We start from the raw sequence: 19,079 nt of genomic DNA on the forward strand, positions 1-19,079 counted from the left end.
GGAGATGGACACATGGCATTCTCCATCCGATTTTGAGCATGTATTATGTGTAATTCCTTATATGTCTGGGTAAGTTATTTAACCCCCCCCCCCCCAGAGCCTTGGCTCCCTCATCTCTAAAGTGGACACAAAGCAGGCTTCCTCTTAGATTTGGTGTGAGCATAAAGATATAGAACACACGTGAATAACAGCCTGGTATACAGCAGGTGTTCAATATTGCTTTTCCTCTGGTCAGTTTCCAAGTTCGTTGCTAACAATAGGCACAGGCCAAGCATTCACAAAGGTTTTCTCTAAAGGAACTGATAGTAAATACTCTAGGTTTTGTGACCTAGGAAGCAAAATTAAGGATACTATGTGCATTCTCACATAATAAAGAGAAAACACGTTTCTACCAATTGTTATTGATTTAGGAATAAAATAAAAATAGAGCATATATTTTTTTTTTCTAACATAGAGTTACTAATGTAAATAAAAGAACCCTCTTCTGGGGAGATGGCGTTTTACTTAACTGAGGTTCAGAGTTAGAGTTCCATCAAACGGATTGCCAGTGCTCACCTGTACAAACCATTCTTAATTTTCAGGTCATTCAAGAACCGGTCATGAGCTGAATTTGGTCCACAGGCCACAGTCTGGAAATCTCTGCTATTGACTGCTTATTACTAATACCCATCTCTGCTTGTATTCTATCTGTAATCATTAATGGTGAGTAAATAATCTGAAATCATAACTGATGAATGAACTGTTAGCTACCATCTGCAGAGGGGGATGAAATAATTAAATAACTAAACAGGCACTCGGAAGCTGACAGAGTGCTTAGTCTTATTTGATCAAATAATTCTTTTTTTTTTGAGACAGAGTCTCCCTCTGTCACCCAGGCTGGAGTGCAGTGGTGTAATCTTGGCTCACTGCAACCTCCACCTTCCGGGTTCAAGCGATTCTCCTGCCTTCGCCTCCTGAGTAGCTGGGACTACAGGCATATGCCACCAGAGACCAGCTAATTTTTGTGTTTTTAGTAGAGACCGGGCTTCACCATATTGGTCAGGCTGGTCTCCAACTGCTGAGCTCATGTGATCTGCCTGCCTCGGCCTCCCAAAGTGCTGGGATTACAGATACGAGCCACTGCGCCTAGCCGTGGTCAGATAATTCTTTAAAGAGTATCTTTCTTTGTGGTGAAAATCTGGAAAACAGCAGGAAGAAATGATCAGGCCACACAATCCAACCACCTATGATGAGAGACCAAGCAGTAAATGAGTATGAAAAGTCACTCAAACAGGTTCTTTCTGCATTGAATCAAGTAAGAAATGGACATGTTTGTTTTTAGCGATAATACAGCTAAAGGAGGGGTTAAGATTCGGCATGTAAGTATCACAGGGTCCCCTCCTTTCACCCTTCCACCAACCTGGATGGATAGGTCAGATTGATCTAGTTATATGACCTTTAAACATTGAGATGAAAACAAGACCAAAAGAGTATTATGGGGTATATTCTTCACCCAAAGGGATTGCATTTTAGCAGAATGCTAAATAGAGTAGGAATTATCCTATGGCATAGAAGGCAGCAGAGTGGGTGTTAAGGGGAAGCAATGTGATGGGACATCTCTGATAACTGAGTTGGCAAGAAAGGAATATCCATATTTCTGAATATTTAAGAGATAGATATGGAAAAGGGTCAAAACACATAGAGCAAGAAGGGACTAAGGTTTATGAGAAAGGGTCCAAGCAGGCAAGCTGGCTCTTTCCCATTCGTGTGGCAGAAAGCAGGGACCCCACGGCCACCCATCATTTGAAATTCACTGAAAGTGTGTGGACAATGGTGCCGGGCCAATGGTGCTGAAGCTGCTTAGGGCAAAGATTTGTAAATTTGACTGTAGATTTGGGAAAGTGCTTACAACTCCTTGTAACGAACCCCTCCTTGGAAAAATAGTTGTTTTGAGGCAGAAATATTTTAGAATGCATTGTTTTAGCAGAAGGGTGATTTTTATCCAAAGAATGTTTAGCCAATGAGCTTTGGCGGTGGGTTTAAAAGTAGTTCTCTGAGCTGATGCTGACACATCTTTTCTCCATTTTTGTGTTAAAAGAACACACAGCAAATGCATTTTCTCTTAGTTTAACTAACAAGTTGGAATAAAATAAATGATTTATATAAAGATAAATGTCAAGAAGAAAACCTGAAGTATACTTCCAAGCAAAATTTATTAGATGTCTATTCAAGAAAAACACAATGACCTTTGCTTGTACGAATTCGAAGTCAATTCCTGGAAGTCAGGTATGAATATTTTTTTCTTTTAAAATCAGATACAGAGAGTAGAAACAGTAATTTTTCTTAAATATGACAGGCAACAGATATTGAAGTCTTTTCCCATAAATGGCATCAAAGATAATTATTCATTTATCAGCAAAGCTGCATGCACTTGAAATATAAAGCTGGTTGTGAACTTGACAGAAATCAAGGTAGGCTACTCAGATATTTCTTTACCTTCTTCCTAATGAAATTCCTTTGTAATCAGTCCATATAAATGTACATTTCAGTTTGGCTTCTACGATCTTTTAACTTCATAGATTTTTGCATAAATGCTCTCTGACAGAATGACACTATCTAGGGGTGCTTGTGATCTGTGAGACAGGGAAAGGCTAATCTGCTGAAAGTGTTGTTGCAGGATAAAGACCAAATCAGGAAACTCCCCTGTTTTCTCAGCAACTAAATAGTCTGTACAAAAAAAGAGCAAACATATGTACAAAATTCTAGAGACTACGTACATTGTGAAAAGATCAACCACTGTCCACGGGAGAAATGCCATAAAAAGTTTTATCTATAAGGTGCTCAAGATCCAAAGATGAATAGTTCTTATGCAAAGTCATAAGAAATACAAAGCTAGTTCTCGGAGTATGTGTAATTTAGGCACTGTGAACTAGTTAAATCTTTCAGGTCCCAATATCATTTTGTAAATTTCTGCTTCAGGGCAGAAAATAAAACCTGAATGATTTAACATTGTTTCTAAAAAGTGCCTAATTTATTCCTAGGAAATATTTTACACACACCAGGAAAATCAGGCTCAACATATTCCTGTCCTCAAATGTAGCCAGGATTCTGAGTTCCATAGAAGAAAAATAATTATTATAGTAAAAATAATTGTATTAATCATAATCCTTGCTAAAACCAACCTTAATACTTGTGATGCTTCTGTACTCTATTTCTATAAAATAACATGTGAGATTCTATTACATTTCCATAAAATGTACAACATATCATGTGGATTATATGTTCTCATACAATCTCAAATGTTTATGTGTACACACAGTGAAATCTTACCTACTAGTATTGCTTACAGATACTTTCAAGTGTCTATGTTAGAATAGTTCTTTGCACCTTTCACTAACACTGCTTTAATTACATTTTTTTTCAGATAAATAAAACACTAAGAGCTCATTGTTCATGATGCTGATCGTTACATTTTAATATAAAATAGCGATGCAACTTTACACACAATAGTTTTCCCCTGTAGTCTAGCTCAGCCTCTTGTATTGTCATGGTTTATTACCAAAGGCTCTTATTCATTTACTGTTTGCACTTCTAAAAAGTGCCACAAAAATTGCAGAAGAAGATTCCTATTTGAAAACTCACATTCAACCAACAAAATCGCACTCATCCAGATTAACTTTCCTCTTCTTGCTTTAAAGGTTGTAATCACTGTGCATATTACAACATATATGTGCAGGCAGACAGTTGCTAAAGTACAGTTACAGTTGTCATATGGTGTAAACCAAGACACTAGGCAAACTTGTGAAAAGAATATACACTGCCAAGCTAAGAATGTGAAAACGCAAACCACAGCATTTCCCAATAAACAATTTTCTGGTTGTTTTGGGGGAGAACATTGCCTGGGGAGAGATGTTGAAATAGAGCCATGATGCTGGAGAGCCGCCTGGAGATGCTTTTTTTTTTTTTTTTTTGCCTCAAGTATTTGACCATTTTTAAGTCTCATGATTTTCTTTCTGATCCCACATTCTGACGTGTCAATGCTTAGAGCAAGAAGTAGGAATCCACACTTTGACGGGGAGGCCAGGCTGCCATGTCGCCCCCAGGCTCACAGCAGCGGCAGTTACTCTGCTGGTGGTTTGCTGGCAGGTGGAGATGGTGACGGCGCATTGGAAACCATAAGGCATGACAACGGGAGGCCCGCAGGGTGTCTGAGGCGCGATGACACAGGTTCGTGGCTGAAAAGCGGCCTGCATAAGGAGGGAGAGTCATTCACAGCCTCTTGACGTAGTTTCCGGGGAAGGTACCAAAGAATTTGGTTCTTCTTGAGGTTCCTGAAAACAGAAGCGAGTAATGAAAGGTGGGTAACAACAATATCAGTTCATACACATGGGTTGAATACTTCCCATTTACAAGGCCTTGTGAAGAGACCAGGCCCAGAGGGGTTTGGAAGAGAAGGCAGCAACTCACTGTTAGCCCATAGGCAGACGAAATCAGCAGTTTTCCCTGGTTGCCTGACGCTGTCACTGCCCCTCCAGCATAAATGATGCCCTGCCATCGCGTGCGCCTAAACGGAAACGCTCAGCCTCCCAATCTAAAGGCAAAGGAGGAACTCCTCCTCCTGCTGAAGAGGCGAGTGGAGGAACTCAGCCCCGCGGGCTGCCACACAGGAGTGGCAGATGAGGGATCAAGGTGAGGCTGACAGGTGACAGGGTGAGTGGAAAATCCTAAGAGCAAGGCTTCTCAGGGCCCAGCAGCCTGCGCAACACAGGTGCGACATGAAGGCATCATTGGCAGCACCCGGTAGCTGTCCAAGCAGTTTCACCATCTCATGGATCATGCTCAGTGCCACATAATTTATTAAAAAACAGCACTGCCAGAGTCCTTCATCCAGTATACAATTAAAATTTTTCAACAGTTTACAAATTATTAAAGAAGAAAAAACTTTAAGCACTATTTGTGGGAGTTCTATCACTGAGCATGATTTCTTTTCTTTTAAATACATATATTTCATATATATATATATATATATATATATATATATATATATATATATAAATTGCACTTTAGGTTCTGGGGTACATGTGCAGATCATACAGGATTGTTGCATAGGTACATACATGACAATGTGGTTTGCTGCCTCTATCCCCCCGTCATCTATATCTGGCATTCCTCCCCATGTTATCCCTCCCCAACCTCCCTACCCGCTGCTGTCCCTCCCCTATTCCCCACAACAGACCCCAGTGTGTGATGCTCCCCTCCCTGTGTCCATGTGTTCTCATTGTTCAACACCCGCTTATAAGTGAGAACATGTGGTGTCTGAGTTTCTGTTCTTGTGTCAGTTTGCTGAAAATGATGGTTTCCAGATTCATACAAGTCCCTACAAAGGACACGAACTTATCATGTTTTATGGCTTCATAGTATTCCATGGTGAATATGTGTTACATTTTCCCTGTCCAGTCTATCATCGATGGGCATTTGCATTGCTTCCAGGTCTTTGCTATTGTAAACAGTGCCACAATGAACATACATGTGCATGTGTCTTTATAACAGAATGATTTATAATCCTTTGGATATATACCCAGTAATGGGATTGCTGGGTCAGATGGAATTTCTATTTCTAAGTCCTTGAGGAATCGCCACACTGTCTTCCACAATGGTTGAACTAATTTACACTCCCACCAACAATGTAAAAGTGTTCCTATTTCTCCACATCTTCTCCAGCATCTGTTGTCTCCAGATTTTTTAATGATCCCCATTCTAACTGGCGTGAGATGGTATCTCGATGTAGTTTTGATTTGCATTTCTCTAAGAACCACTGATGATGAGCATTTTTTCATATTTGTTGGCTTCATATATATCTTCTTCTTTTGATAAGTGTCTGTTCATGCCCTTCACCCATTTTTGAAAGAGTTTGTTAGTTTTTTCTTGTAAATCTGTTTTAGTTCTTTGTAGATTTTGGATATTAGCCCTTCATCAGATGGATAGATTGCAAAAATTTTTTCCCATGCTGTTGGTTGCCAGTTCACATTAATGATTGTTTCTTTTACTGTGCAGAAGCTGTGGAGTTTGATTAGGTCCCATTTGTCTATTTTGACTTTTGTTGCCAATGCTTTTGGTGTTTTAGTCATGAAGTCCTTGCCTCTGCCTATGTGTTGAATGGTTTTGCCTAGGTTTTCTTCTAGGGTTTTTATGGTGTTAGGTCTTATGTTTAAGTCTTTAACCCATCTGGAGTTAATTTTAGTGTAAGGTGTCAGGAAGGGGTCCAGTTTCTGCTTTCTGCACATGGCTAGCCAGTTTTCCCAACACTATTTATTAAACGGGGAATCCTTTCCCCATTTCTTCTTTTTGTCAGGTTTGTCAAAGATCAGATGTTTGTAGATGTGTGGTGTTGCCTCCGAGGCCTCTGTTCTGTTCCATTGGTCCATATCTCTGTTTTGCTACCAGTACCATGTTGTTTTGATGACTGTAGCTTTTGTAGTATAGTTTGAAGTCAGGTAGCATGATGCCTCCAGCTTTGTTCTTTTTGCTTAAAATTGTCTTGGCAATGCGGACTCTCTTTTGGTCCATATGGAGTTTAAGGTGGTTTTTTCCAGTCCTGTGAAGAGGCTCATAGGTAGCTTGATGGGAATAGTGTTGAATCCATAAATTACTTTGGGCAGTATGGCCATTTTGACTATATTGATTCTTCCTAACCATGAGCATGGAATGTTTTTCCATCTGTTTGTGTCCTCTATTATTACCTTGGGCAGTGTTTTGTAGTTCTCCTTAAAGAGGTCCTTTACATCCTTCATTAGTTGTATTCCCAGGTATTTTATTCTCTTTGCAGCAATTTGAATGGGAGTTCCCTCTTGATTTGGCTCTCTTTAAGTCTGTTATTGGTGTATAGGAATGCTTGTGATTTCTGCACATTGATTTTGTATCCTGAGACTTTGCTGAAGTTGCTTATCAGTTTCAGGAGATTTTGGGCTGAGATGATGGGGTCTTCTAAATATACAATCATGTTGTCTGCAAATAGAGACAATTTGACTTCCTCCTTTCCTAATTGAATACGCTTTATTTCTTTTTCTTGCCTGATTGCTCTGGCTAGAACTTCCAATACTATATTGAATAGGAGTGGTGAGAGAGGGCATCCTTGTCTAGTGCCAGATTCCAAAGGGAATGCTTCCAGTTTTTGCCCATTCAGTATGATACTGGCTGTGGGTTTGTTGTTAATAGCTTTTATTATTTTGAGATACATCTATCAATACCTAGTTTATTGAGGGTTTTTAGCATAAAGGGTTGTTGAATTTTGTCAAAGGCCTTCTCTGCATCTATTGAGATAATCATGTGGTTTTTGTCTTTGGTTCTCTTTTTGTGGTGCATTATGTTTATAGACTTGACTATGTTGAACTGGCCTTGCATTCCATAGATGAAGCCTACTTGATTGTGATAGGTTTTTGATGTGCTGTTGCAATCTGTTTGCCAGTATTTTATTGAAGATTTTTGCATTTATGTTCATCATGGATATTGGCCTGAAGTTTTCTTTTTTGGTTGAATCTCTGCTGGGTTTTGGTATCAGGATGATGTTGGTCTCATTAAATGATTTGGGAAGGATTCCCTTTTTTTGGATTGTTTGGAATAGTTTCAGAAGGACTGGTACCAGCTCCTCTTTGTATGTCTGTTAGAATTCGGCTGTGAACCCATCTGGACCTGGGCTTTTATGGGGTGGTAGGCTCTTGATTACTGCCTCAACTTCTGCCCTTGTTATTGGTCTATTCAGGGTTTCCATTTCTTCCTGGTTTAGGCTTGGGAGGGTGCAAGTGTCCAGGAATTTATCCATTTCTTCCAGGTTTACTGGTTTACGTGCATAGAGCTGTTTGTAGCAGTCTCTGATGGTGGCTTGTATTTCTGTGGAATTGGTGGTGATATCCTCTTTATTATTTTTGTTGCATCTATTTGATTCTTCTCTCTTTTCTATTAATGTAGCTAGTGGTCTATTTTGTTGATCTTCTCAAAAAACGAGCTACCAGATTTATTGAATTATTGAAGGGTTTTTTGTGTCTCTATCTCCTTCAGTTCTGCTCTGATGTTAGATTCTTGTCTTCTAGCTTTTGAGTTCTTTTGATCTTGCTCCTCTTTTGATGATAGGGTGTCGATTTTAGATCTTTCCTTGCTTCTCATGTGGGCATTTATTCCTATAAATTTTACTCTAGACACTGCTTTAAATGTGTCCCAGAGATTCTGATATGTTGTGTCTTCATTCTTGATGGTTTCAAAGAACATCTTTATTTCTGCCTTCATTTCATTGTTTATTCAGTCAACATTCAGTAGCCAGTTGTTCAGTTTCCATGAGGTTGTGGGGTTCTGAGTTAGTTTCTTAATTCTGAGTTCTAATTTGATTGTGCTGTGGTCTGAGAGACTGTTTGTTATGATTTCCATTCTTTTGCATTTGCTGAGGAGTGATTTACTTCCAATTATGTGGTCAATTTTACAGTAGGTATGATGTGGTGTTGAGAAGAATGTATATTCTGTGGATTTGGGGTGGAGAGTTCTGTAAATGTCTGTTAGGTTTGCTTGGTCCAGGTCTAAGTTCAAGTCCTGGATATCCTTGTTAATTTTTTGTCTCATTGATCTGTCTCATATTGACAGTGGAGTGTTAAAGTCTCTCACTATTATTGTGTGGGCATCTAAGTCTCTGTGTAGGTCATTAGGAACTTGGTTTATGTATCTGGCTGCTCCTATATTGGGTGCATCTATATTTAGGATCATTAGCTTTTCTTGTTGCATTGATCCTTTTACCATTATGTAATGCCCTTCTTTGTCCCTTTTGATCTTTTTTGGTTTAAGGTCTATTTTTCAGAGACTTGGATTGAAACCCCTGCTTTTTTTTGCTCTCTATTTGCTTGGTAAATCTTCCTCCATCCCTTTATTTTGAGCCTATGTGTGTCCTTGCATGTGAGATGGGTTTCCTGGATATAGCACACTGATGGCTTTTGACTTTTTATCCAACTTGCCAGTCTGTGTATTTTGATTGGGGCATTTTGCCCATTTACATTTAAGGTTAATATTGTCATGTGTGAATTTGATCCTGCCATTTTGATGCTAGCTGATTGTTTTGCCCATTAGTTGATGCATTTTCTTTATTGTGTCGATGGTCTTTACTATTTGGTACATTTTTGCAGTGGCTGGTACTGGTTGTTCCTTTCTATGTTTAGTGCTTCTTTCAGCAACTCTTGTAAGGCAGGCCTGGTGGTGATGAAATCTCTGAGCAATTGCTTGTTTGTAAAAAGGATTTTATTTCTCCTTCACTTATGAAGCTTCGTTTGGCTGGATATGAAATTCTAGGTTGAAAGTTCTTTTCTTTAAGGATGTTGAATATTAGCCCCCACTCTCTTCTGGCTTGTAGGGTTTCTGCTGAGAGATCTGCTCTGAGTCTGATGGGCTTCCCTTTGTGGGTAACCCAACCTTTCCCTCTGGCTTCCCTTAGCATTTTTTTTTTCCTTCATTTCAACCCTAGTGAATCAGATGATTATGTGCCTTGGGGTTGCTCTTCTTGAGGAATATCTTTGTGGTGGTCTCTTTATTTCCTGGACTTAAATATTGGCCTGCCTTGCTAGGTTTGGGAAATTCTCCTGGATAATATCCCGAAGAGTATTTTCCAGCTTGGATTCATTCTCTCCATCACATTTAGGTACACCTATCAAATGTAGATTAGGTCTTTTTACATAATCCCATATTTCTTGGAGGCTTTGTTCATTTTTTTCACTCTTTTTTCTCTAGTCTTGACTTCTCATTTTATTTCATTGAATTGGTCTTCAATCTCTGATATCCTTTCTTCCACTTGGTCGATTCAGCTATTGAAACTTGTGTATGCTTCACGAGGTTCTTGTGTTGTGTTTTTCAGCTCCCATCAATTCATTCATATTCTTTTTAAGCTGTTTATTCTTGTTAGCATTTCATGAAACCTTTTTTCAAGGTTCTTAGTTTTTTGCATTGGGTTAGAACATGGTCTTTTAGCTCACAGAAGTTTCTTATTACCCACTTTCTGAAGCCTGTTTCTGTCATTTCATCACACTCATTCTCCATCCATCTTTGATCCCTAGCTGGTGAGGAGTTGTGATCCCTTGGTGGAGGAGAAGCGTTTCAGTTTTGGGTGTTTTCATCTTTTTTGCCCTGGTTTCTTTCCATCTTTGTGGATTTATCCACCTGTCGTCTTTGTAGTTGATGACTTTCGGATGGGTTCTCTGAGTGGACGTCCTATTTGTTGATGATGAAGTTATTTCTTTCTGTTTTTTAGTTTTCCTTCTAACAGTCAGGCCCCTCTGCTGTAGGAATGCTGGAGGTCCACTCTAGTCCCTGCTTGCCTGGGGATTAACTGCAGCGGCTGCAGAACAGTCAGGGTTGCTGCCAGTTTCTTCTTCTGTTATCCTTGTCCCAGAAGGATACCCGGCAGATGTTAGCCTGAGCTCTCCTTTATGGGGTGTCTCTTTGCATATACAGGGGTCAGAGAGTGCTTGAGGAGACAGTCTGTCCCTTATAGGAGCTCAAGTGCTGTGCTGTGAGCTCTGTTGTTCTGTTCAGAGCTGCTGGGCAGGTACATTTAAGTCTGCTGCAGTGGAACTCATAACCACCTTTTTTCCCAGGTATTCTGTCCTGGGAAGGTGGTGCTTTATTTTTAAGATCCTGTAGTGCTGCTGCCTTTTTTCAGAGATGCCCTACCCAGCGAGGAGGTAGCCTAGTCACAGTCTGTCAACAGAGGTATTGCTGAGCTGCTGTGGGCTCTGCCCAGCTGCTGTGTGAACTTGCTTGTGGTTTTATTTATAGAGGTATAGTTAGAATTGCCTTGGTAATGGTGGTCTGCCTCAGTAATGGCGGACTGCCTCTGTAATGGCAGATTGCCTTGGTAATGGCAGATATCCTTCCCCCTCACAGAACTGGACTGTCTGGGGTCCAGCTGTGCTTGCTGTGAAACTCTTAACCCAGAGCATTTCAGATTGCTGGTCTTTGTTGGGGTGGGACACCCTGAGCCAGATCACCTGACTCCCTGTTTTTCAGCCCCCTCTTTTTCAGTTGAATCCACGGCTCTGTCTCCTGGGCGTTTCAGGCACCAGTTGAAACAGCTACCCAGGTTTGTGTGAGTTTTTGTGTGGAGACCTTCTGTGCCAGCTGAAACAGCCGTGCCGGAGACTCGTGGCACTTTTCAGCTTGGGAATCTCCTGGTCTGTGGGCGGTAAAAACTCATTTGGAAATGTGGCCACTCACCCTCTGCATTGTTCTCACCGGGAACTGCACTCCAGAGCTGTTCCTATTTGGCCATCTTGGATCCCTGACCACTGGGCATGATTTCTAACATGGTGTATTTTTTAGCCACATGCACAAATGGCTGTCATCATTATGGTCACCTCTGGTTTCAAATAACATAATTCCTTGGAAACTTCATGTAAAAGTTGGTCTGCTAAATTCTTCTTTAGGCAGCATAGATGGAGTGGATAGGGTCTCTCAAGCTTCATCTCTCCCCTGTGTCCTGGCACTTACTGCCTTGGTTTGATGACTGTTTTTCTTTCTCCTTGGCTAGGCAAGCCATTTTACATTTTGTCATCTTCTTCTTTTTCTTTTTGAGACAGAGTCTTGCTCTGTTGCCAAGCTAGAGTGCATTGTGCGATCTCCACTCACTGCCTCCCAGGTTCAAGTGATTCTCCTGCCTCAGCCTCCCGAGTGGCTGGGATTACAGGCACCCATCACCATCCCCAGCTAATTTTTGTATTTTTAGTAGAGAAGACGTTTCATCATTTTGGCCAGGATGATCTTGAACTCCTGGCCTCAGGTAATCCACCTGCCTTGGCCTCCCAAAGTGCTGGGATTACAGGTGTAAGCCACTGTGCTTGGCCTTTTCTTCTTTTTTTAGTGGAAATAAAATCAGAAGCTTGTGGCTGCAACATGGCCTCAATTCTTTCATGATTTTGCCACCGATGGATGTCTAGAGTGAGTCCTCCTCTCCTCTCATCCTCTCATCTTTCCCCTCTGTGTCCCAATGTAAAATACTTTTGTCTAAAAATGTTTTCTCAGAAGACCTCTCTCTCTTTTTTTTTTTTTTTTGTTTAGGATGGTAAAAATAAAATTGCCTTTTAAGTGGGAAGAATGGAACTTCTCTCCACTTCCAACATAAATTAAAGCTAAGGTGAGTCAATGAACTTTTAGGGATCCATGAGAGCCAAGAAATGAGGGAGCTGTTCACAGAATCTCGCTCCCTCTGAACTTAGATTCTCACTGTGGACAACTAACATTTTCCATGGAAATGAGCATTGATATTTCTCTTCTGGGGACCATTTGTTGTTGTTGCTCTTAGATCTCAATCTTTCCTGGTTTCTGCTATTTAAAGAAATTTTCTTCTCTGAGTTGAGTTTGAAATAAAGCTAGCAGAAAATCAAACATAGCTGATGTAGTGAATACTAAACCGTATTAAAAATGCAATAGCTGGAGATGGATCCAAGATGGCCAATTAGGAACGGTTCAGGATTGCAGCTCCCAGCGAAAGCAGGGAGGGTAAGTGGATGCTGCATTTCTAAGACAGACTTATTTCCCATAGACCAGGTGATTCCCAGGTGGATAAGCCCCACGGGTCACCAGCGCAGCTGTTTTGGCCGGCACGGCCGGTCTCCACACAAAATACAAGGGTCTGGGCACTGTTTTAGCTCATGATTGGAGCTCCTGGGAGACAGAGTAGCCCATTCAACTGATAAAAAGGGGGACTGAAACAGGGAGCCAGGCCAGGAGATTCCCAGGCAAAAAAGTGCCATGAATCTCAGCACAGCTGTTTAAGCAGGTGCAGTGGGTCGCTGCACAGGAAATCACACAGATCCCAGCACCTTTTCAACAGGTGACTGGGACACCTGGGAGACAGAGTCACCCATCAAGTAAAAAAAAAAAAAAGGGCAGGTTCTGAGGCAGGGAGCCACGTGGTCAGACTTGGCTGGTCCCACGCCCACAAAAAAACAACAACAACAACAAAAAAAACCAGCAGTCTGAAATGCTCTGGATTGAGAGTTTCACAGCAAGCACAGCTGAACCTGGGATGGTCCAGCTCTGTGGAGGAGGGGCGTCTGCCATTACCAAGGCAGTTCACTACTATGGAGGTAGTCTGCCATTGCTGAGGCAGCCTGCCATCACAGAGGTGGACCGCCATTGCTGAGGCAGTTCTAACTATACCCTTATAAACAGGACTGCAGAGAAGTTCATACAGCAGCTCAGCAAAGCCTCTGCAGGCAGACAGTAACTAGGCTGCCTCCTTGCTGGGCAGGGAAGCCCTGAAAAAAGACAGCAGCATCACAGAAACTTATAAATAAAGCCCTAACTTCCCAGGACAGAGCATCTGGGGGAAAAAAGGGGGGGACCATTATGAGTTCTGCTGCAGCAGACTTAAACGTACCTGTCCAGCAGCTCTGAATGAACAGTGGAGCTCACAGCTCAGCATTTGAGCTACTGTAGCACTTGAGCTCCTATAAAGGACAGACTATATCTTCAAGCAGCTCCCCAACCCTCATATATCCAAAGAGTCATCTCATAAAGGAGAGCTCAGAATGACATCTGACATCCCATCCTGCTGGGACAAAGATAGCAGAAGAAGAAACTGGCAGCAACCCTGACTGTTCTGCAGCTGCTGCAGGTGATCCCCAAGCAAGCAGGGACTGGAATGGACCTCAGAAGTCCTAGAGCAGAAGGGTCTGAATGTTAGAAGGAAAACTAAGAAACAGAGTTAATTTCATCATCAACAAACTGGACGTCCACTCAGAGACCCAATCTGAAAGTCAACAACTGTAAAGATGACAGGCGGATAAATTCACAAACACGGGAAGGAACCAGTGCAAAAAGGATGAAAACACCTGAAACCAGAACGCCTCTCCTCCTACAAGGGATCACAACTCCTCACCAGCAAGAGAACATGGTTGGATGGAGAATGAGTGTGATGAAATGACAGAATCAGGCTTCAGAAGGTGGGTAATAAGAAACTTCTGTGAGCTAAAAGAACATGTTCTAACCCAATGCAAAGAAACTAAGAACCTTGAAAAAAGATTTGAAGAAATTCTAATGAGAATAAACAACTTAGGGAGGAATATAAGTGAATTGATGGAGCTGAAAAACACAACACGAGAACTTCGCAAATAATACAGAAGTTTCAACAGCCAAATTGCCCAAGCAGAAGAAAGGATATCAGAGGTCGAAGATCAACTCAATGAAATAAAATGAGAAGGCAAGACTAAAGAAAAAAAGGGTAAAAAGGAATGAACAAAGTCTCCAAGAAATATGGGACTATGTGAAAAGACCTAATCTACGCTTGATTGGTGTACCTGAGTGTGATGGAGAGAATGAATCCAAGCTGGAAAATACTCTTCAGGATATTAGCCAGGAAAACTTACCCAGCTTCACAAGGCAGGCCAATATTCAAGTCCAGGAAATAAAGAGAACACCACAAAGATATTCCTCAAGAAGAGCAACCTGAAGGCACATAATCGTCTGATTCACCAGGGCTGAAATGAAGGAGAAAATGCTAAGGGCAGCCAGAGGGAAAGGTTGGGTTACCCACAAAGGGAAGCCCATCAGACTCACAGCAGATCTCTTATCAGAAACCCTACAAGCCAGAAGAGAGTGGGGGCCAATATTCAGTATCCTTAAAGAAAAGATCTTGCAACCCAGAATTTCACATCCAGCCAAACTAAGCTTCATAAGTTAAGGAAAAATAAAATCCTTTATGAACAAGCAAGTACTCAGGGATTTCATCACCACCACGCCTGCTTTACAAGAGCTCCTGAAATAATCACTAAACATAGAAAGGAACAACCAGTACCAGCCACTCCAAAAACATACCAAATGGTAAAGAGCATTAACAATGAACTGTATCAACTAATGGGTAAAACAAACAACTAGCTAGCATCAAAATGGCAGGATCAAATTCACACATAACAATATTAACCCTAAATGTAAATGGGCAAAATGCCCCAATCAAAAGACACAGACTGGCAAATTGGATTAAAAAACAAAATCCATCAGTTTGCTGTATCCAGGAAATCCATCTCACATGCAATGATACACAAAGGCTCAAAATAAAGGGATGGAGGAAGATTTACAAAGCAAATGGAGAGAGAAAAAAGGAGTTGCAATTCAAGTCTCGGATAAAAGAGATTTTAAACCAACAAAGATCAAAAGAGACAAAGAAGAACATTACATAATGGTAAAAGGATCAATGCAACAAGAAGAGCTAACGATCCTAAATATATACACACCCAATACAGGAGCAGCCAGATACATAAACCAAGTTCTTAATGACCTATACAGAGACTTAGACTCCCACACAATAATAGTGAGAGACTTTAACACCCCACTGTCAGTATTAGATCAATGAGACAGAAAATTAACAAGGATATTAAGGACTTGAATTCAGACCTGGACCAAGAAAACGTAATACATATTTACAGAACTCTCCACCCCAAATCCACAGAATATACATTCTTCTCAACACCACATCACACCTACTCTAAAATTGGCCACATAATTGGAAGCAAATCACTCCTCAGCAAATGCAAAAGAATGGAAATCATAACAGTCTCTCAGACCACAGTGCAATCAAGTTAGAACTCAGAGTTCAGAAACTAATACAGAACTGCACACCTTCATGGAAACTGAACAACTGGCTCTTGAATGTTGACTAGATAAACAATGAAATGAAGGCAGAAACAAATATGTTCTTCGATACCAATGAGAATGAAGACGTAACATACCAAAATCTCTGGGACACATTTAAAGCAGTGTCTAGAGGAAAATATATAACAATAACTGCCCACATGAGAAGCAAAGATAGATAGAAAATGGACACCCTATCATCCAAATTGAAAGAGCTAGAGGAGCAAGATTAAAAAAACTCAAAAGCTCGCAGAAGACAAGAAATATCTAGGATCAGAGCAGAACTTAAAGATATATATATATATATATATATATATATATATATATATATATACCCTTGAAAAAAAATCAATAAATCCAGGAGCTGTTTTTTCGAAAAAATCAACAAAATAGCCCACGAGCCAGATTAATAAAAAAGAAATGAGAGAATAATCAAATAGATACAATAAAAAGCAATAAAGGGGATATCACCACAGATTCCAAAGAAATACAAACCATCATCAGAGACTATTACAAACAACTCTATGCATATAAACTAGTAAACCTGGAAGAAATTGATAAATTCCTGGATACTTGCATCCTCCCAAGCCTAAACCAGGAAGAAGTCGAAACCCTGAATAGACCAATAATAAGGGCAGAAGTTGAGGCAGCAATTAAGAGCCTACCACCCAAAAAAAGCCTAGGTCCAGATGGGTTCACAGCCAAATTCTACCAGACATACAAAGAGGAGCCGATACCAGTCCTTCTGAAACTATCCTAAACAATCCAAAAAGAAGGAATCCTTCCCAAATCATTTAATGAGACCAACATCATCCTGATACCAAAACCCAGCAGAGATTCAGCAAGAAAAGAAAACTTCAGGCCAATATCCATGATGAACATAGATGCAAAAATCTTCAATAAAATACTGGCAAACAGGTTACAACAGCACATCAAAAAGCTTATCCACCATAATCAAGTAGGCTTCATCCCAGGGATGCAAGGCTGGTTCAACATATGCAAGTCTATAAACGTAATTCATCACATAAAAAGAAAGACAAAACCCACATGATTATCTCAATTAATACAGAGAAGGCCTTTGACAAAATTCAGCAACCCTTTATGCTAAAAACCCTCAATAAATTAGGTATTGATGGAACGTATCTCAAAATAATCAAAGCTATTTATGACAAACCAACAGCCAATATCACACTGACTGGGCAAAAACTGGAAGCATTCCCTTTGAAATCTGGCACTAGACAAGGATGCCCTCTCTCACCACTCCTATTCAATATAGTACTGGAAGTTCTAGCTAGAGCACTCAGGCAAGAAAAACAAATAAAGGGTATTCAAATAGGAAAGGAGGAAGTCAAATTGTCTCTATTTGCAGACAACATGATTGTATATTTAGAAGACCCCATCATCTCAGCCCAAAATCTCCTGAAACTGATAAGCAACTTCAGCAGTCTCAGGATACAAAATCAATGTGCAGAAATCACAAGCATTCCTATACACCAATAACAGACTTAAAGAGAGCCAAATCAGGAACGAACTCCCATTGGCAGTTGCTGCAAAGAGAATAAAATACCTGGGAATACAACTAATGAAGGATGTAAAGGACCTCTTCAAGGAGAACTACAAACCACTGCCCAAGGTAATAATAGAGGACACAAACAGATGGAAAAACATTCCATGCTCATGGTTAGGAAGAATCAATATAGTCAAAATGGCCATACTGCCCAAAGTAATTTATGGATTCAACACTATTCCTATCAAGCTACATATGAGCCTCTTCACAGGACTGGAAAAAACCACCTTAAACTCCATATGGACCAAAAGAGAGCCCGCATTGCCAAGACGATTTTAAGCAAAAAGAACAAAGCTGGAGGCATCATGCTACCTGACTTCAAACTATACCTGACTGCAAGGCTACAGTCATCAAAACAACATGGTACTGGTAGCAAAACAGAGATATAGACCAATGGAACAGAACAGAGGCCTCGGAGGCAACACCACACACCTACAAACATCTGATCTTTGACAAACCTGACAAAAAGAAGAAATGGGGAAAGGATTCCCTGTTTAATAAATGGCATTAAGAAGACTGGCTAGCCATGTGCAGAAAGCAGAAACTGGACCCCTTCCTGACACCTTACACTAAAATTAACTCCAGATGGATTATAGACTTAAACATAAGACCTAACACCATGAAAGCCCTAGAAGAAAATCTAGGCAAAACCATTCAGGACACAGGCATAGGCAAGGACTTCATGACAAAAACACCAAAAGCATTGACAACAAAAGCCAAAATAGACAAATGGGAGCTAATCAAACCCCACAGCTTCTGCACGGCAAAAGAAGCAGTCATTAGAGTGAATGGGCAACCAACAGAATGGGAAAAAATTTTTGCAATCTACCCATCTGGCAAAGGGCTAATATCCAGAATCTACAAAGAACTAAAACAGATTTACAAGAAAAAACTAACAAACTCTTTCAAAAATGGGTGAAGGACATGAACAGACACTTCTCTAAAGAAGATATATATGAAGCCAACAAACATGAAAAAATGCTCATCATCACTGGTCATTAGAGAAATGCAAATCAAAACTACATTGAGACACCATCTCATGCCAGTTAGAATGGTGATCTTTAAAAAATCTGGAGAAAACAGATGTTGGAGAGGATGTGGAGAAATAGGAACACTTTTACATTGTTGGTGGGAGTGTAAATTAGTTCAACCATTGTAGAAGACAGTGTGGCGATTCCTCAAGGGCCTAGAAATAGAAATTCCATTTGACCCAGCAATCCCATTACTGGGTATATATCCAAAGGATTATAAATTGTTCTACTATAAGGACACATGCACATGAATGTTCATTGCAGCACTGTTTACAATAGCAAAGACCTGGAACCAACCCAAATGCCCATTGATGATAGACCGGACAGGGAAAATGTGGCACATATGTACCATGGAATACTATGCAGCCATAAAAAATGATGAGTTTGTGTCCTTTGTAGGGACATGGATGAACCTGGAAACCATCATTCTCAGCAAACTGACACAAGAACAGCAAATTAAACACCACATGTTCTCACTCATAGGCGGATGTTGAATAATGAGAACACATGGACACAGGGAGGGGAGCATCACACACTGGGGTGTTTCGGGGGGAAATAGGGGAGGTACAGTGGGGGGTGGGGAGCTGGGGAGAGAGAGCATGGGGAGAAATGCCAGATACAGGTGATGGGGAGAAAGGCAGCAAATCACACTGCCATGTGTGTACCTATGCAACAATCTTGCATGTTCTTCACATGTACCCCAAAACATAAAAGGCAATAAAAAAGTAAATACAATAGCCTTGGGATTACATGGTGCATATGAACGTCTGCAAGATGAAAGACATCATGAATTCAAAGGCAGCTTGGCTATCACAGCAAACCACGCAAGTGATCAAACTCAGGCAAAT

The 19,079-nt window shown here is 40.6% G+C and overlaps 1 protein-coding gene across 12 annotated transcripts in view; it reads right to left on the reverse strand.

Moving 5' to 3' along the window:
- Positions 1-2,173: 2,173 nt before the first annotated feature.
- SORBS2 (sorbin and SH3 domain containing 2) overlaps positions 2,174-19,079 on the reverse strand; it is a 234,529-nt gene continuing 217,623 nt past the window's right edge. For all 12 annotated transcript variants that reach the window (XM_074396724.1, XM_074396726.1, XM_074396728.1 and 9 more), the window contains one exon: positions 2,174-4,310. In XM_074396724.1, coding sequence (XP_074252825.1) covers positions 4,249-4,310 — 62 coding nt within the window. In that variant the 3' untranslated portion in view covers positions 2,174-4,248. The remainder of the gene's footprint in view (positions 4,311-19,079) is intronic.

This window comes from Saimiri boliviensis, chromosome 3 (assembly GCF_048565385.1).
Source record: "Saimiri boliviensis isolate mSaiBol1 chromosome 3, mSaiBol1.pri, whole genome shotgun sequence".
NCBI classification, from domain to species: domain Eukaryota; kingdom Metazoa; phylum Chordata; class Mammalia; order Primates; family Cebidae; genus Saimiri; species Saimiri boliviensis.